This window comes from Lissotriton vulgaris, chromosome 8 (genome assembly GCF_964263255.1).
Source record: "Lissotriton vulgaris chromosome 8, aLisVul1.2, whole genome shotgun sequence".
NCBI lineage: Eukaryota > Metazoa > Chordata > Amphibia > Caudata > Salamandridae > Lissotriton > Lissotriton vulgaris.
The window spans coordinates 429,909,262-429,927,269 of NC_141696.1; the positions used below are offsets into that span (position 1 = coordinate 429,909,262).

The window sequence follows — 18,008 nt, forward strand, 5'->3', positions numbered from 1 at the left end:
GTATTTACCCAACCAAAAGACAAAATACTGTATGTAATAGGTTTTCATCGAATCACGCCATTTTTAAATATTGAACACCCTCCAAAGAAGAGTTTGACTCTATTCACCTTTATAGGATCACCTTCTTATAAAACAAAATGACCTGCAATTTTAAGTGAACAGGTTGACAGGTATGCGTTTGCTACTCATAAGACACCCTCTGGAGGCCCTATCGACAACCCTTCACAGTTTGGTCAAATACACTACACACATTCCTGAGATGAGCTAATGGCATACAAATTTAGAGCACAAAACATGATTTTCCACTGATGTGCACACATCCCTTATGGATATGCTGTTTGGCAGTTTCAGGCTTTTCGTGAAAAGGGTGACTCTACACTGGAACACTTTCAGAACAGCTGTGCTACAGCCCACCCTTTAGGTGTTTTCTCTCTAGCCTGTCAATTCCATCAACAATACTGAAAGTTCAGAGGATTCACTTGGGGCTTCGCCTATTGTCAGACACAGCCCTTTCCACCCAAATAGCAGCCAGAAGTGCCCTTTTGCGAGGATGCAGTGGAAGAAGAAGGTGTAGACACCAGCATGGACAGCACTCCTCTTCCTTCTCATCCCCAGTGAAGCGGCGGCCAAGTCACTTTTATTCTGCCCACCACCTCTATTCCCATGGCCACGCATGACCAGTATGGAGAATAATTTGTTCGGTTTCCTGCCCAGCTCCTAGACTATCCCTTCAAGCCAGTGATGCTGTAGATCATCCAGTAGTTATGCTATTCTTTTCCCTTCCACCCCCCATTTTCTATTGTCTTGGGTCACTTTGGTAGATCATGCCCTCATTCTGGCACTACAATTTCAAACTCTGCTGGCGAAACGGGCCACAGAGAGAGTCACAGAAGTGGAGAAAGGTCCCCAAAAAGGACAAAGGTCTCAGGCCAATTTTAGACCTTCGACTTCTGAACATTCGGCAGGACAAATTTAAGATGGTAATCCTGGCCCAGGGTCTGTCTGGCTTGATCACGGTCACTTGATAGTGTCCTTAGACTTTCAGGACGCACAGTTTCATTGACCTGTCCTGCAGTCCCAAAGACACTTCCTTTGGTTTGTGGTGGGGTGGGAACACTTTAGTTGACCGTTCTGCCCTTTGGATTCCCCTCAGCCCATAAGGTGTTTAAGAAGTTGAGGGTTGTGGGTGCGTCCATCTTCGGAGGTTGGGGATACGTGTATTCCCAGTACGTTAACGACTGGCCACTAAAGGCAGACTCACTGTCTTTAGTTATGAAATAGCTGAAGACAATTGTTACCCTCAGTTGCGGCTGCACCTGTGAAGCAGTAGTGGGGGCGGGGGGAAGGGGGAGGCAAATCACTTACCTGCCGGCCGGCTGCCACCTCTCTTCAGTCTTCTCTCTGCCCTCTTCCTGGCTTCTGTTCAAACAGGATGCAGGATAGGCTCCCCATAGGATGCAGGATAGGCTCCCCATAGCCAATCACAATGCTGCAATGCAGCGTTGTGATTGGTCTGGGCGCCGTGATTCGGCGCTCAAATGGGAAATGGGAGCCTGGGCATGCTCTCCACCCAGGATGTAATTCAGCCTGGGTGAGAACTTGCAAAGTGCCTATGAATGGTTGGTCAGCCCCAGAGGGCCGGCCAAACATAGCCCTGCCCTACAAAACTGCCCCAGCACAGAAAAATATAATGATAATAACATTGCGTTATCATTTTATTTTTCCATTTTTGCTGTGCTGAAAGTCTGTGGGGTGATGCTCCTCCGCCTTAGCGGAGGAATCAACCCTGGTTACCCTTCATTAAATGAGTGTAAATTTCACCTGCAGTGTATGCAAAGGATACCTTTCACAGCGGCCTATTCTTGATGAAGGCATTCAGGTATTGATCACAATGATTTAGACTCACTCCTAAGTTCCAAACTGGGAGGCTTCTTAGCCTCTTTGCTCCACGCAACCTACTGGTCCATGAGGCTCGGTGGTACATGTGGTTCCTAGAGTGCTACTGAGGTCTGCTGGTGGCTCAATACTGGGGCTGCCTTTCAAACACCATCGGTATTTCAGAGGAGTCAGTCAGGGAGCTCCAGTGGTGGCAATTGGACATCAATCTGACAAGCGTCAGACCATTCTCCCTATCCCATCCAGATCTCACACTAGGGCTTCCTTTTGTCCATCACGAGGAAACTGATCAAGGCCTCGACAGACAACAACACGACTGCCATGGGCTTTTGCAAGAACCAGGGAGGTCAGGGGTGAGGGCACCGTGCTTGAAGGTGGTGGGAGTTACGGGACTCCCTCTGACCGTCAATCATTTGGTGGGCTTGCTGAATAACAGGGAAGATAAGCTAAGTAGATGTCATAAGACGGAACATGAAAGGCATTGACATTCAGAGTTAATTCAAGATGTCGTCAACTGATGGGGTGCGCTCTGGCTAGATCATTTCACCACTGTTGAGAAAGCCCAGTCACGAAAACTGCATGCTGAACTTTCTACCAAAAGGTACCCTGGGAGATGCATTCTACCTGCAATGGGACTTTATTCTGCTGTACACTTTCCTATCCCTACCTCTTTTACCCAGAGCTTTGAAGGTCGAAAACACAGCACTCAGATCATTCTGAATTAGGCCAGGAGAGTGTGGTACTCCAGTCTCTTGAGTTTGAGATTTTGTTCTACTATCCACATGCTACTTCAAGAATACCTCCCGCCTAGCAACAGGGCAGGGTCCTCCAACCGACTTGCCACAACCTACACCTTTATTTTATTTATTCGCTTGTAAAGCGCCTGAGTCAATTCCCGAAGGGATATCTCTGCGCTGTTGCTTATACTGGACAGTTTAACTATGCAAATGAAGCTGTGTATGAAAGTTGGCTAGGATTATGGCAGGGTGAAGAGGTAAGTTTTAAGTTTTTTCCTGAAATGTTCAAGATTGCTGATCTGTTTGAGTTCAGTGGGTAGGGAGTTCCAAAGGATAGGTCCTTTGCAGGACAGGGCTCGTCCGCCTTGTCTAGCTCTTCTTATCTTTGGGACCTGTAACAGCTGATGATTACTTGAACGAAGTGTACGTCCAGGGGTGTATGGGACGAATTTTTCTTTTAAGTATTTTGGACTAGTTCCAGACAGGCATCTATGTATCATAGTACAGATTTTGAACTTGATACGCTGTTTTACTGGCAGCCAATGAAGTTGGCAAAGAAGAGGACGGGAGGGTGTTCTGGGAGGAGCGTTGAGAGCCAGTCTAGCTGCCGTATTTTGGACAACCTGAAGTTTGTCCAGTTGCTCCTCACCTTTAAACACTGGGATTGAGCAGCACTAACTTAGCAGGTTGTATCTACCTTTGGAATTAGTGATAATATTTACATGGCAATGTGTCCATCTACCAAATCAGATTATTCAGGTCGTTGGTCAAAGTTTGCGGTCTGGTGCAGACACTGTCCAGCTGACCCTCTCCAGGCAAAACTGGCCAATGTTGTGATATTTCTTTTATCTCTGGCCCAGCAAGGTTTTGTGGAGGGGACTTTTAAAGGTTATTTTACTTCCATTTTGCCTTTCCTATGATTGTCCGACCAACCTTTGTTATTCGAGTTAACAGTGGTGATTCATTTTTTTAAAGGGCCTCACATACATATTTCCGCCGTTTGTTACACCTCAATAGGATTTTAACATGGTCTTCATGCTTTTGATGTGCATGCCCTTCAAGATTGTTGACTGTTAAGACAATATTCCTCACTGCAATTATTTCAGAACACTGTAAGTGAGGTTCAGCCTCTGTCTATGCAACCACCATATACTACTACTTTCCAGACAAACTGGTGAAGTAAACTTGTATATCTTTTCTGCTAAAGGTGGTGTTACCCTTCCATGCAGGACAGTTTTCCACTTCCCCTGACTTTTTTTGTGCCACCTACCCCGATATGGTGGGGAAGAAGCTCCATAGGCCGAATCTTAGAGCAGCTCTTAGCTTCTACATCAAGAGCGTGAAAGAGCACCAGGTGGGTGATCAGCTGTTTATTGGCTAAAAAGGAAATGATGGTACAGAAGCGAACATCATCCTGGAAAAACATCTTTTGCATTAATACATGCTAGGGTGCAACTATAAAAAGAAGCCTCTCGAGGGTCTTCAGGTTTATTGAGCCAGGGCCAAAGCCTCCACAATGGTATTGGCTAGAGGGGTTTGGGTGTTGGATATCTGCCAGACTGCGACTTGGGCGTCCAGACACTACTGTCTTTGAAATGTCAGCAGGGAGGGGCTATCTTGCCCTTTCTGCCCTGCAAGACACCCTGGTGTAAGTCCATGCCTCGGTCCCTTTGATTGTTCAAAAGATGAGGAATCATCAGCTAGAATTATCCATTACAGGAACACATTTTTTAATTTCAGTACTACTCTTCCTGGTGGATATGCGATCTCCAGATTGCTCACCATCCTCACTCCTCTCCCTTCTTCGGAGTGGACTTTAAAGGCTTTAAAAAAGCCCCAAGCTGGATTTCACACACTGAATACTTGCAATCTGTCACCACTGATCCATGTCGGAGGGTACAGAAGAGTTCCAAGAAAAAGTGATGTTAGTGTTCCGGGTGTGGCTGTTATATATGACTCTGTGTTGCCACTTCCTGGGGTGGTGTGAGGTCATTGCGAAGCCTATGACACCATCTGGCAGTATATGGGAGCAATTACTATGAAAAGTTTCGGTTACAGAACTTGTATTATTTTATAAGGAGTAAAACACTTATATATGTAGGTGTAAGTATGTATGTATGTATGTATGTATGTATGTATGTATAAATATATACTTTTTTACTTACATGGAGATTAAACTGAAAAAAGCTTGTTAAAATATATATTTATTTTATATTTGTAACAAGAGTTCTGCAAAAACTCTCTTTAAAGGCCTTGATAGGGTGGTGCAGGTTTAAGTTTCCACTAATGAATCACACAAGGTCCCAGTCAGGACGATCAAGCAAGGAGAATTTGCACTCCAGGACTACAGGTGTCTGCATTTTAGATATACGTAAATATGTAATTATTGTTTTGCAAGTAGGTGCTCAGCAAAACCCACAAGATGATGGACGGAATGTTGCACAATGGCAAACCGTTCACCCCCAGTCACAGATCTGGGTTTAATCCATCGTTATTTTGCTCACCAAAGCCCCCCCAGTTCAGACATGACCATATGCAAATCAGTCTTGGGTCTGTGCCTCATGGGAACAGTCCAGCCCGAACTGTCAAGCCATGTCTTTCCTGGACTGTAATCAAGCATCATAGGACCGGTTTCTGGCTATCAGCCGTCTTCAGCCAGGATAGCTTGACTCCAGTGGCTTAGTGAACACGGGACCCACGTCTGGGCATATCCTTCCCACATAGGGGGAACAGCAAAACACACAAGATGATGGACGGAATGTTGCACAATGGCAAAACATTCACCCCCAGTCACAGATCTGGGTTTAATCCATCGTTATTTTGCTCACCAAGCCACCCCAGTTCAGACATGGCCATATGCAAATCAGTCTTGACCCTGTGCCTCATGGGAACAGTCCAGCCCGAACTGCCAAGCCATGTCTTCCCTGGACCGGAATCAAGCATCCTAGGACCGGTTTCTGGCTATCAGCCGTCTTCAGCCAGGATAGCTTGACTCCAGTGACTTAGTGAGAAAGGTGCTCCCAGCCTTTCCAGATCGGGGGGTTCATTGGCAGATTCACATTGGCCTAATATGCAGCTGTACTGTTCTCCTGAAGAGATGGAAGGAACGAACCATGCCATAGCTGACTTTTATGTATCAGTGTTTGTTCCTTAAGTGGATTTCTAATGTGTTTCAGACACAAAGGCCTTGCAACCACCATACTCATGTCACCCTTTTGAGTGGATAAAGGTGCATGAAAAATGAAGATAGGTTATCGTGTGTTAAGTAAGGACAGGCTATATAATGTTTTAAAATCTCCAGCTTTCAATTTCATTTAATCTAGTGTGTACCTAGAACTCACAGTCCCTACCCCCAAACCCTGTGAAAAGCATTGATACGTTTAAAATATATACTTTCCATATTATAAATCTTTTTTATTTTAGTAAGCACAAATTAAAGGGGAGAATGATTTTTATCTTTCCACCTTCCAGGCATGACTGATCTTGCAACTACAATGGCTGTAAACAACCATCTACGTGCCCCACTTGGTGAAACCCCTACATGGCGAGGATTACCCAGGAGTATAGAAGGAGTATCAGGGTTCATATGCAAGCTCAAACAACTAAATTGTTCAAACAAAGCACCTTATCACAGAAGTATTTTAAGACAGGACAGATCCAAATCATATGAATCTAATCTTCAACACCGTGGCAACTAGGGCAATGATCCAATATTGAATGTTTACATTTAATTTGTGTGTGGACTTTTATATAACGCGTACTAGACCCGAAGGTATCAGAGCGCTTTACATGAGCACCAGTTACCTTATAGACGGACACATTCATTTTTGTTAGGCATGAGGAGATTAAGTAATTTGCCCAGAATCACAGAATGTCGAGTGTCCCTGCCGAGACTCTAAACCGGTTCCCCAGCTCAGAGGTCGACCGCCCTAGCCGTTAGGCTACATTCTCTCCCCAGGCCATCCTGGGATACAATAGACCATCCACTGAGCAGATAGTTTCATCTTTCAAAAATGTAGCCCCCTTAAAGCCTTACAATTGTGAAAGCAAGCTTCTTCCCTTATATCTAGAATGATTTCAAATCAACATCTTGATTTCGCTTTTCTAGAATCCTGTTCGGGAGAAGGGTGCTACAATGTTTTACTTTTCTCAATTATTTTGGCCATTTTTCAATCCCCTTGTATCGTGGAATACCCAAAATCAAATTACGCTTGAAACATTTAATCTGAGAACTGTAACCAGCCAGTTCAACCTTGTATCTTGGAGCGGAGTGATAATCTCAGGTGATGATCTTTCACTGAACAAACCATTCTACTTCACTTTTTCTCAGACCAAGATTCTACTATCTGATTATCTCCTTAGGGTCGACGTTGGTACATGCCAGGATAAAGGGGTATTCATCATGAACAAAAGGAATGGCCAATTGTCTACGAAACTAAAGTTGAATAGAATTATTTCCCATCAAAAAAGTTATCAACAGGGTTTATTGGATGGTTACTATACAGTCTGATACTAATAAATACATGAGATGCTATAAACCAAATACAAAGATCAGGAATATCCAGACCACCTTCATGTGGCAGAAATGTTTTCTATAGATTAATTACAGGATGGCATTGAACACAAATGAAACAACGACATAAAGCTCAATATTGATTAAACAAGATCTGATACAATGTAGAAGGTAGAGTTGAAAAAAGAAAAAAAAAAGAGAAAGCTTGTCGTCTAGAATTAAAAGTCAGCACACCTGCACTAGGGGGTACATCAATATATTTCTCAATGACCTTAAATTTGTATTCTATATTGGATTTTTCTGCACATAGAAATCAACCTAAAACACCAGCCTATAATTTTAAATAAGGAGCAAAAGGCAGAGCCTATATTTTAAGGATTGCTTAAAATATAGGTTCCTACGGTGACTGCCAATAACTTCATAACGAGAGCAAAACAAATTGGAGAAACAGGCCACGCTGGTCTATTTCACTGTGTAACCCTTAGATCTATGATTCAAACCCAAAGATGCTGTTGCGTTCTCATATAGCGAAGCAATTGTCCTTTTGAGCTAGAGTGGAAAAAGCCCATTACGAGTAAGAACTCATAAAAAAAACATTCACAGCTTATGAGTTCGAAAGCTTTTTTTGCATCCTGGAAGTTAATATAGCAGCCGGGTGTGCATACAAGGAGTATAAATCAATGGTTTCTGATCCAAAATAAGCTAAAGCATAAAGTTGTTTGGAAGGAATAAAGGCATTTTAATCCAAATGTTTTAACTGGGGTGCTTTGGCCACAAATCTTGAAGTTATTAAGTTCACCAGACTTTTATCATTAATATCTAGCAAAGAAACAGGGTGGAAAGAGCTTGGATCCAATGGATTTCTCACTTTTTAAGGCAGCATATTAAAGAACCTTCAAAAAATGAAGCGGGCTATATATTCCCAGTTAATATTAAATTATATAGTTTGGTGAGGGGCTCTTTCAAAACAGAACAAACATTGGAAATGCAATAGGTCTTGGATTTATTTGAGTTAGAGCAAATGGCATTGTAAATGGCAATGTCTTTTCGCCATGTGTAATGGAGTGTACGCATGTGGTGTGTAGTGGAATTATGTGGGTTGGATTGGAATTGTAGCAATGGTGGCATGCTGCGCTTTAGATGACTATGTTTAAAAGTAAAGTGTGCAATACTGCGATTGCTCAATAGTTAATTGTAGATGCGTTAACAATTGATGTCTGTACTGATGGCTGGTGGTGTGTGTGCCTGTAGAAATTGTACACTGCCGGATGGTGGTGTGTGTGTGCCTGGTGGAAGCGTGCACTGACGGCTGGTGGTGTATGCCTGGTGAAAGCGTGCACCCTGCAAACTCACACACTACTCACTCTGCATGCACACACTGCTGGCCCTGGACACCCACATACTGATCACCCTGCATACTCACATACTGATCACCCTGCATACTTACACACTGCTCACCCTGCATACTCACATACTGCTCACCCTGCATACTCACATACTGATCACCCTGCATACTCACATACTGATCACCCTGCATACTCACATACTGCTCACCCTGCATACTTACACACTGATCACCCGGCATACACACACACTACTCACTCTGCACACTCACACACAGACATACTGGTCACCCTGCACACTCACACACTGCTGGCCCTGGACACCCACATACTGATCACCCTGCATACTCACACTCTGCTCACCCTGCACTCACACAATCTGCTCACCCTGCACACTCACACTCTGCTCATCCTGCACACTCACACTCTGCTCACCCTGCACACTCACACTCTGCTCACCCTGCACACTCACACTCTGCTCACCCTGCACACTCACACTCTGCTCACCCTGCACACTCACACTCTGCTCACCCTGTACACTCACACTCACACTCTGCTCCTCCTGCACACTCACACTCTGCTCATCCTGCACACTCACACTCTGCTCATCCTGCACACTCACACACTGCTGGCCCTGGACACCCACATACTGAACACCCTGCTGAGGGGGGCTTGAGATGTGGTGACAGAGGGGAAAGGGTGGCTGAAGGAGCGCAAGCTAGTGCTGGAGAGGGTGGCAGGAGGGGGAATAGAGGTGTTGGAGATGTGGGAGGGATAAAAAACAGCGAGCTACTCCTGGATGATGGGCGTGGGAGGGGGCGGAGCTAGAGGATGGGGGGGGGGGGGTAATCGAAGAACAGGGCGAGAGAAAAATAATCAAAGTTAGTGCAAAACAAATGAAAGGAGAAAATACCATTACCGAACAAAGGAGAGGCTACAGTCCGAACCCGTGCTAAAGGGGGGGGGGGGTGGGAGGAGGGGGGGTGAGAGTGGGGGGGGGGGGGGGGGGTCAGTGGTGGAGGAGAAAGGGAGATTGAAGTCGGTGCCGGGGAGGGTGAGAGATATGCGGGAGAGAGAGCGACGGCGGAGTCGGGTTCAGAGTTACAGCTGGTTGTGGGCAGAGAATGGAGAGAGCGTCCGGGGAGGGGGAGAGGTAGCGAGGGCTGAGGAGCAAGAGGGGTGAGAACCAGCGGTGAGGGGCAGAGTGATCCAGTGCTGGCAATGAAAAAGGGTGCGGGGAGGTAGTGCTGAAGTGATGGGGGAAAGACTCGCGATAAACGGGAGAGCCAGTGCTGGGAGATGGGCGAGGCATGGAAAGCAAACCACGGGGGAGGGCAGGCGAAGTGTGCCCGGGGGAGGAGGCTAGCCAGTGCGGTGGGTGGAGAGGAGTGCTGTTTGATACAGCGCCAGCCTTCACCCAAATGTGAAAGAGCACTTTATATATTATGATGATTAAGTACCAGGAAGGATGCAGCTACTAAATTGTGTTTTTTGTAGGACATTTATCACAACGTTCCACAGAGGAAACAGGACCGACACTGGACAACTACGGCGAATGCTGCGTTAAGGGGTTGGGGAGTCAAATACCCGAGACTTGCCTTTCTGTCCTAGGCGGCTCAGTGATTCGGCCTTTCCGTACACGTTTGGCACACATCTCCCTGTTACCCCAAGGAGGAATGGCACTGTTACCACGGCGATTAAACTGCCATGAAAATAAACCACCACTGCCTACAACCAACTGTTCAAATAATCTGATCTCTCTGAGGAGACTCCTGGGAGCCCCAAGACTGACACCTCACCAGCTAGCTGCACCTGGAGCATACATGGGTCCCTTCATCTCCCTCATTCCCACAACCACTGCCACTGTTGTCTGCTCGGTGACACACTGCAAAGTCCGTCGGAGGCTTTGGCCTGCCCTCCCTCTTAACGACCCCGAAGCCTGGGCACTCACTTGAGCCCTTGCCCGTTGAGGTGCTGCCCGATGAGGCAGATGACATCCTCATCGGACTGAGACAGTCGCTTCTTCTTCAGGGCGGTGGAGGCACTGCCCGAGGAAGAGGCGGGAGGGGTGACTCAGTTGTTGTTGAGGTTCCTGCGTCCCCTGTCCCCCCGGCAACTGGGCCCCGTTAGCCTGCATGGCGTCGGCGCTCTGCGGGCTGAGTATGCGGGGGCCGCTGCGGGAGGGGGGGGGGGGGGCGGGCCAGGGCGGCTGGGCCTGCTGCTGCTGTCGAAGCCCCGGGCTCTCCTGCGCCCTCCGCCGCCGAGGCACGCAGCTTCTTGCGCGGGGAAGGGGAGGTACCGCCGGTGTCAGAGTCCTATGAGAAAGAGGAGGAAGCAGAGGCCAGAGTTTCCACACCGAGAGCGGCCGCGGTGGGAGACTGCGGGGCTGGAGAGGGGTGGGGGCGCGGGAGTGCAGGGGGAGGGGGCGCCCTGGGGCTTCGAGGGAGCCGGTGGGGGGGGGATCAGCTGCTACTGACTCCGCTGCCTGTACTCTACTGTGAGTCGATTCTGCTCAGCTGCAGCCCTATTGGAGTCCAGATGGTGACGTCACCACAAATTCCTGCACTGTCTTGCGCTCACTTCCAGTGGCAAGTAGTGCTTGCAGAAGGCGCTATGTAAACAGACCAGTGTCAGAGGGGGTCGTCTGTGAGCTGTCACCAGGCCAATGACTGTCACACGCTGTCACCCTCCTCCGTCACTTGTGACCTCTCGCCTCAACAACGCAAGGGACACTACTTTGCACGCCAAACACAATTGTGATGTAATTTTTTTTAAACTATCATTGGGAATGGCAAACCTGAAATTCCACTGCACCGTGTGGACCAAAATGATAATAAAATATCCAGAGCAGCAAGTGTTGTAAAAGCGGTCACTTGATTGGCAAAACTAGGGGAAACCTCTCTCTTGGAAGAGGGTTTCCCTCATAATATTTCAGCGCTCATTACAGAGATCGTTTTTGTAAAAAATAAAACGCCGAGTGGTGCACGCACGCGTGCCACTGCCAGCATATGTCTTCAATTACCGCGGCCCTGGCGGCCGCGATAATTGAAGATATATGACCTCTGGTGCGCGTAACAGACACCAATAGGCCATGGGCATATTATGTTTTAAAAACACACGCACTGAAAGGCCAATGAAAATGAACCTTGGAAATAACACGCACGAACTGCGTGGAATTTCCAGGTCCATTTTCAAATCCCGGGGAAAAGGACTCTCGCTGCGCGACACTGCATGCACAGTGTACGGCAGGCCCGAGCCCTAAAAATATGCTTTATACCATTCAGACTAAAAATCTACTTCTCATGCAGCTTTACAACGAGGTTGTATGTTTATGGTTAAACTGCACACCACATTACCCATCATTCCAGTGTTCACTTGCTGCATCTTCAGCTACCAGGATATCATATTCCTCTGCAGCATACCGCTCCCAGTCTGAAATATCTTGTGCATCACTTTCATTGACCTGAGTGACGAAGTTTATGTTTAGTATACATAAATAAATATAATTTTATAAACAGATATAATACCAGTTCATTGGCTCCAACTTAAAATTAACTCAGCACTTACCCTGAAAACGGAAAATGGATCTTTCTGTTCATGGTCCAGGTATTTTTCAAGGTTGAAAAAGGTGTCGAAGAAGAGATTTGCTTGTTTACACTTCTTTAAGTCGTGAAGAGTAATTTTCCCTGCAGAACAAGCAAACACAGTTAGTGAAAATAAAATGGACATGCTTCTTTATGTATGTTCATGTACATCACTATGATCAAGAAGTTGCATCACTGTGCTACATAGCATGATAAGCTAGGAGTAAAAATAAAATACATGTATACAGTTACACAATTAAGTGACATATAGTTAACACACATTGTTTCAGCAATGGGACAAGCCGATTATTTCAAAAAAACGACATACGAAAATATGTGTGTTTAAATCTCACAACCACGGGGGCTCAATGTTGCATAAAAAACATAAAATGTATTAATGATGCCACTTAAAAGAACAGACTTCTCAGGTTAATGCTAAAGTGGACAGGTGCCATATCCACAGTGTCACACAATTTGGAGGATAGTAGGTTAGGTGGCTGAAAAATATCTCGCATAACTAAATAAACGTACTAGAAATGTGTTCTCTTCATCTACATAGCTGAATAAACATTCAAACCTTTACTCAGATCTGTGGAATTTTTCTTAATGGTGTCCGGGTCAAGTGTAAAGGGTTATGTACATACTAAAATAAAACATATTTCAAAACTGTTCAGATCAATATTATATTACATTTTTCTTATTTACTTTGCATACAGAAAACCGTGCAGTACCCCTTTAATATTGAATGCAATATATAAATGAAATCGGTATTTACACATCATATTAAGTATGTTGAAACAAAATGATGTACAGGATGCTTGAATTCCTCTCAGTCACTGGAGGACACTGGCTGTATTTTAGCCCACAATTTATTACTGACTGTGCAACTCTAGACAGAGACCAGCCATACGCAACTCAGTATTGGTCCTGCTCCAACAGGAACACTCCAGTCATACCTACCAGGCCATATCGCCTCCACCCAAGACAACAAGCAACTCCAGAACAGTTTCAGACTACTTATGCTTCATCTGTAAGGCACAGATAGATTCCTGTTGAACAGTGAGCATGGGGCCCATGTCTAGTCATACCCGTCTCAGAGTATCAACTGCAACATGCAACAAAGTGGTGAAAGGTATGCTTGAGTTAAACCTAGCCACTGGTGATCACTCAGGCCACATTCCAGGCCATCGTTTTTGCCTACGATGCCTGGATTGGGTGCGAGTGGAAGAGGTGATAGGAGGGCTCTGGTCACCAGTTTTAGATAACCTACTGGAGCTATGGTCCATTTGTCCAGCCTGAAGTACTTTTTACTGTCCATTAATTGGAGGTAGATACAGGTTCTCCTAGACAACTTCACTGTCATGTCGTACAGCAGCAAGCAGGAAAGAGGGTGGTAATGGGGCGGTGCCAGGAGATCTTACGCCTCTGGTCATGGCTTGAGTAACGGGGCTTCTTTCTGGTTACCAGACACCTGGCATATTCCCTCAATGGCATGAATACCATGCCAGACATCATCTGGCATGTCACATGTGGTCTCTACATCCCGAGGTGGCGCAGGGTGTCTCTCACCAGTAGCTGAAACTCTGTCTAGATCTTTTCACCAACATTCAAAACACCCGGTGTCAACAATTTTACATGCTGGAGGTAGCGCAAACAGAAAACCCCACTAGGAGCTACATTTCAGCTGAAAAGAAACAAGGGACTCCTACACTTTCCTGCCACTACCTTTGCCACCCCAAGTTCTGAAGATGATCAAAAAGACCAGGATGAAGTCACAAGATTGGGACATACGAGTGTGATACCCGGCGCTCCTGCGCAAGATTATCTGTCCCTTGATCCGGCTACCACTTCAGGAGGACCTCGTGTCCAAGCAATAGAGTATTCTATCTGAATTGGCGCAACTTACACCTCCATGCATGGAGATTGAATGGAGGCAGTTAGGTGGTTTCGATCTGCTACTTGAGGTGGTAGAGCCATCCTAACTTCCTGATGCCCCTCCACACAATCGATGAATGCTGAACGTTGGGACTAGATCATAATCTGGTGTGGTGCCAAGAAACGGACCCCTTACTAGTGTAGCTGTCAGACATTCTTTTGTTAGTTTTACCCTTGGCCAGCAAGGCCTTGCAGTGAGCACTGTAAAATGTTATTTTTAGTCTATTTTGCCTTTTGCCGAACCAACTGTCTGTTCAAATCACTTGCTGTATTAAGATTTATTAAAAGTTTGATGCATATGTTCCCTCCCAAATTGTGAAGCCACAGTGGAACCTTAATTTAGTCTTGACAATAGTCATGTGTGCGCCCTTTGAGTAATCATTGAAATTTGCTAGTTAACACAGCCATTACTCCTTCACCCTCCCTCCAGTATACTGAGCATGACCTCAAGCGTCACAGATCACATGACAAATTATATCATCATTAACATCAATAATCTCCTATGGTGGGTGGGGCAGAAACTACAGTCGGGCCCAGTGCCCAGAATCTACTGGGTGTTGTCAAAGAATAGGTATAATCAGCGAGGGGGCGTATTTAGGGGAAAAGGGATATTGAGATTTTATAAGGACTGGACCACACCCAGGGCTTAATTGTCACAGCCAAAATGGGCTATTGGTGGTTCCCATGTCCAATGGGTATTCAGAGCAAAGGTTTGGAGTGCTGGATTTAAGGCCATATTGGGCACCCACAGCAGATTTAGAATGGATGAGTGCCATGCCAAGTTGTGTCAAGTGGTAGAGGTAATGGTATTGAATTCATGGTTTGAACAGTGCGCTCTAGTGATGATGGATAGAATCTAGGCTCAGCAAACATTCAAATTCATTTTACAGGTTCTTCAAGGCCAGTCCTTGCTCCCAGAATATATATGGGCATGTCAAGTGTTTTGGCTTCTGAGAGGTTTCAAAGAACAGCTGGCATGTGTTTCATCAGATTGACTTTCACTAGGCCATCAAGGAAGGGTATGTATGATGGTTAGTTCTTCAGATGGTTTCTGGTTTGTAAGCCTAACGCGCCAAAAGTCAAGGAGAACAGTGCTAGTTTGTTCAATAAGTTGTGTCCATTCAAATTAGTATTACAGCACAGCGGCACCTGTGTGCATATACGCCAAACTTGTGGTGGCTATACACAATGAATGAGATATTGAGATAGAACCGAGGGCCAAGTCTCTGGGTCCATATACAAAACCTCAGAGTATGTGCAGTGGGCTGACCCTTAAAAATCAAAAGTTAAGGCCGGCCATGATGAAGTGCAGGTCGGTGCAGGGACCAGGGTCTGCCCTGGGGAAAGTTTTACCTTCTGAATTAGAAACGTTTTTGGAAGTCCAGGATCCTCAGAGGGGCAAGGCAGCAGGTTGTAGCAGAGATGGATTCCAGAAGGCTGGCTAGCCCTCGGACACAGTACCAGTGACGCCGCTGACTTCTAGCTGGGAAGCTCTGAGCAGGAGAAATGAGAAATTTGGGTCTGGAGAAGGACTCTGGCAGACTAGATACGTACAACACTTTCTCCCGATGAAGATCTGTTTTTGGACTGAGAAACTTTTTTAAACTTCTTTTAATGGGGCAAACCAGCAAGTTGAATCCATCAGGCAAGTCGATGTCCGCAGCGCAGCTTGGGGGTGGTCCGGTGGTAGCCTCTGGTTCTTTTGTCAAAGTCCTAGCTTTAGGGTTAAGCAGGAGGAGTATGCTCTGAAACTTAACAAGGGCCGTAGGACCCTAGGGATACCACTTGGGAGTCCGGACACACTCCACCAGCTGGGTCTTGGGAAAGTTTAGTTGGAATTGGTCAGCTGTGCTCTTCAGGGAGAAAAGCTTCTTGTAGATTTTGTGACCCTGTAGCTTAACAGGATACCAGTCAACTAGTCCATGGAGTCCACTCTTCTGTCCTCGGTCCAAGTGGGAGCAAATCCAGCCTTTGGGTTTCTTTCCACAGAATACAGTATATGCAGTCTTCTTTCTAAAGACAGGGTTGGGCAGGTGTAGTCCTTCTTTATTCCTCAGGTCCAGCAGTGTTCTGAAGATGGTATCCTGGGGTGCCACGTTTATGCCTGACACTAGTTTGTGGTTGGGGGTGACTCCCTTACCAAAAGAGAAAAGTCGTGTCTAGGGAAATGAGTAACTCCCCCTGCAAAACCACTTCTGAGACTGATCGACCCTCTTTCCCTCCAATACCCTCAACACTAAGACAATGGTAGGGGCAGGCCTAGTTTTGAGTTACATCTGTCTTTAACAGGGACTGCCCCTTTAAAGCTTGCACATTTGTTTTTATTTGTTTATTGATTTTACTGACAACATAGCTATGAACAACAGCTGAAAGGCAGCAACATATGAGTCGACAAAAGCAATCTTAGACAATCTATATGATAGTCAGAACAAGGTCTTTAAGTTGTTGCAGCGGTTCCAGCAACAAAGGGGAAGGTAATAAGAGGACAGTGGGGGTGGGAAAAAGCATGAGTTGGGGTGGGGGGGAGGGGGCTTGGGGGGGATTCAGTCTCAAAGTTGTCCGGTGTGCCAGCAGCTCTAGGTATCGCTTGGGAAGTCCGCAGATTCCACTTTCAGGTACATTACCACAGGAGACCAAATATCACGGGAGTGGGATCCAGCGGGCATCAAGTCCCAGTAATTTTTTTACTTTTCTTGGCAACATGCAGCATCATGCAGTCAGTCGAGTTTGTGTGGGGCTCTACGCTGTCCTCAGCATATTGCAACTCTTCATTTGGCTAGGAGTAATAGCATACCCACTAATCGACGCCGGTATCAGGGATGTCTTTGATGAAGCTCAACAATGTAACCGCAGAGTCAGAGGAATTACACAACCGGCCATGGTTCGTACGTCATCAAGCACTTAAGACCAAAAAGTTTGCACTGCAGGGCACATCCATGCTAAGTCTAAAAAGTCAGCACTAGGTGGCATGCATAGCACGCATCCACTTGGAGACCCAGACTGTGCATGGGTATAGTACAAGTGATGTGAAAACTTGAAGTGAATGAGACGCAGTCTATAATTGGGGGAGAGTGAACAGAAATATGTGCAGCAGTATCGCCAGCACTCAAGAGCAGGAAGCATGACGGGGGGGCCTCCAGGAAGGAGACATGCTATGAGCGGACCGCAGCGCGCAGTTGGAAATAGGTGACCTGGTACAAAAAGGTATTAGAGGGTTCCATCAAAGCATTTTCAGGTTCGATAAATGTACAGTTTGTGTACAGTGTCATGCTAGTGAGGTGTAGTGTGCGGAGGCGTGCGTGGGCTTCTCCAGTAAAGGGTAATGTTGGATTGTCAAGAATGGGTACAGATGGAGCAAAGGGATGATCCACAGGCACACTACGCCAAAGCGCATTCAAAGCCCTTGTCGCACACAGGGAAGAGATGTGGCGCAGCAGCCAGGGTTCACAGTTCGATCCCCGGCTCCAGGGGCAAGTTAGCCCAGCACCATGTGACTCTGGGCAATAGCTTGCTTAATCTTCCCGACAGCCCCCAGCGCCAGAACACCACAGTCTGAGTTAGCTGTGCGCTTTACAAATACTGGCATTTTCATTTTACATGTACACGCAATCGTGTCAACACGTGTCCGTGGCTGACGGGCAGCAAATACAGCGCCATAAAGAGGTTGCATGGATGGAGGCGTCCTGTTCTGGGGCTGTTGTATGGGGTGCACCCAAAAACTTGCAAATTGCTCTGGCGTGCAGTAGTAATATAGATCCATGGGCCAGATGTACGACCATTGGAAATTTGCGCATGATTTGCATGCCTCATGAATATTAATGAGGCACTCTCAATTTGCGACCGCATTGAAAATGGCAGGCCCTCCCAGGTATGGTGGCCTACTGGGCTCAGCAGACCTCCATGTCTGGGACTGCTTTTAAATAAAGCGTTTTTTTTAAATATTTTTTTTTAAGTAAAGCGGGCTACATTTCTTTTCTTTAAATGGAACGTTTTCGCTTCG

General features: G+C 46.2%; 1 protein-coding gene across 1 annotated transcript in view; it reads right to left on the minus strand.

The window, feature by feature from the left end:
* PPP2R3B (protein phosphatase 2 regulatory subunit B''beta) overlaps positions 1-18,008 on the minus strand; it is a 392,957-nt gene that overhangs the window by 26,681 nt on the left and 348,268 nt on the right. Inside the window, exons 11-12 of the mRNA XM_086934207.1 lie at positions 12,057-12,175; positions 11,846-11,952 (exon numbers count right to left, since the gene is read on the minus strand). Of these exons, the coding sequence (XP_086790333.1) occupies positions 11,846-11,952; positions 12,057-12,175 (226 nt within the window). The remainder of the gene's footprint in view (positions 1-11,845; positions 11,953-12,056; positions 12,176-18,008) is intronic.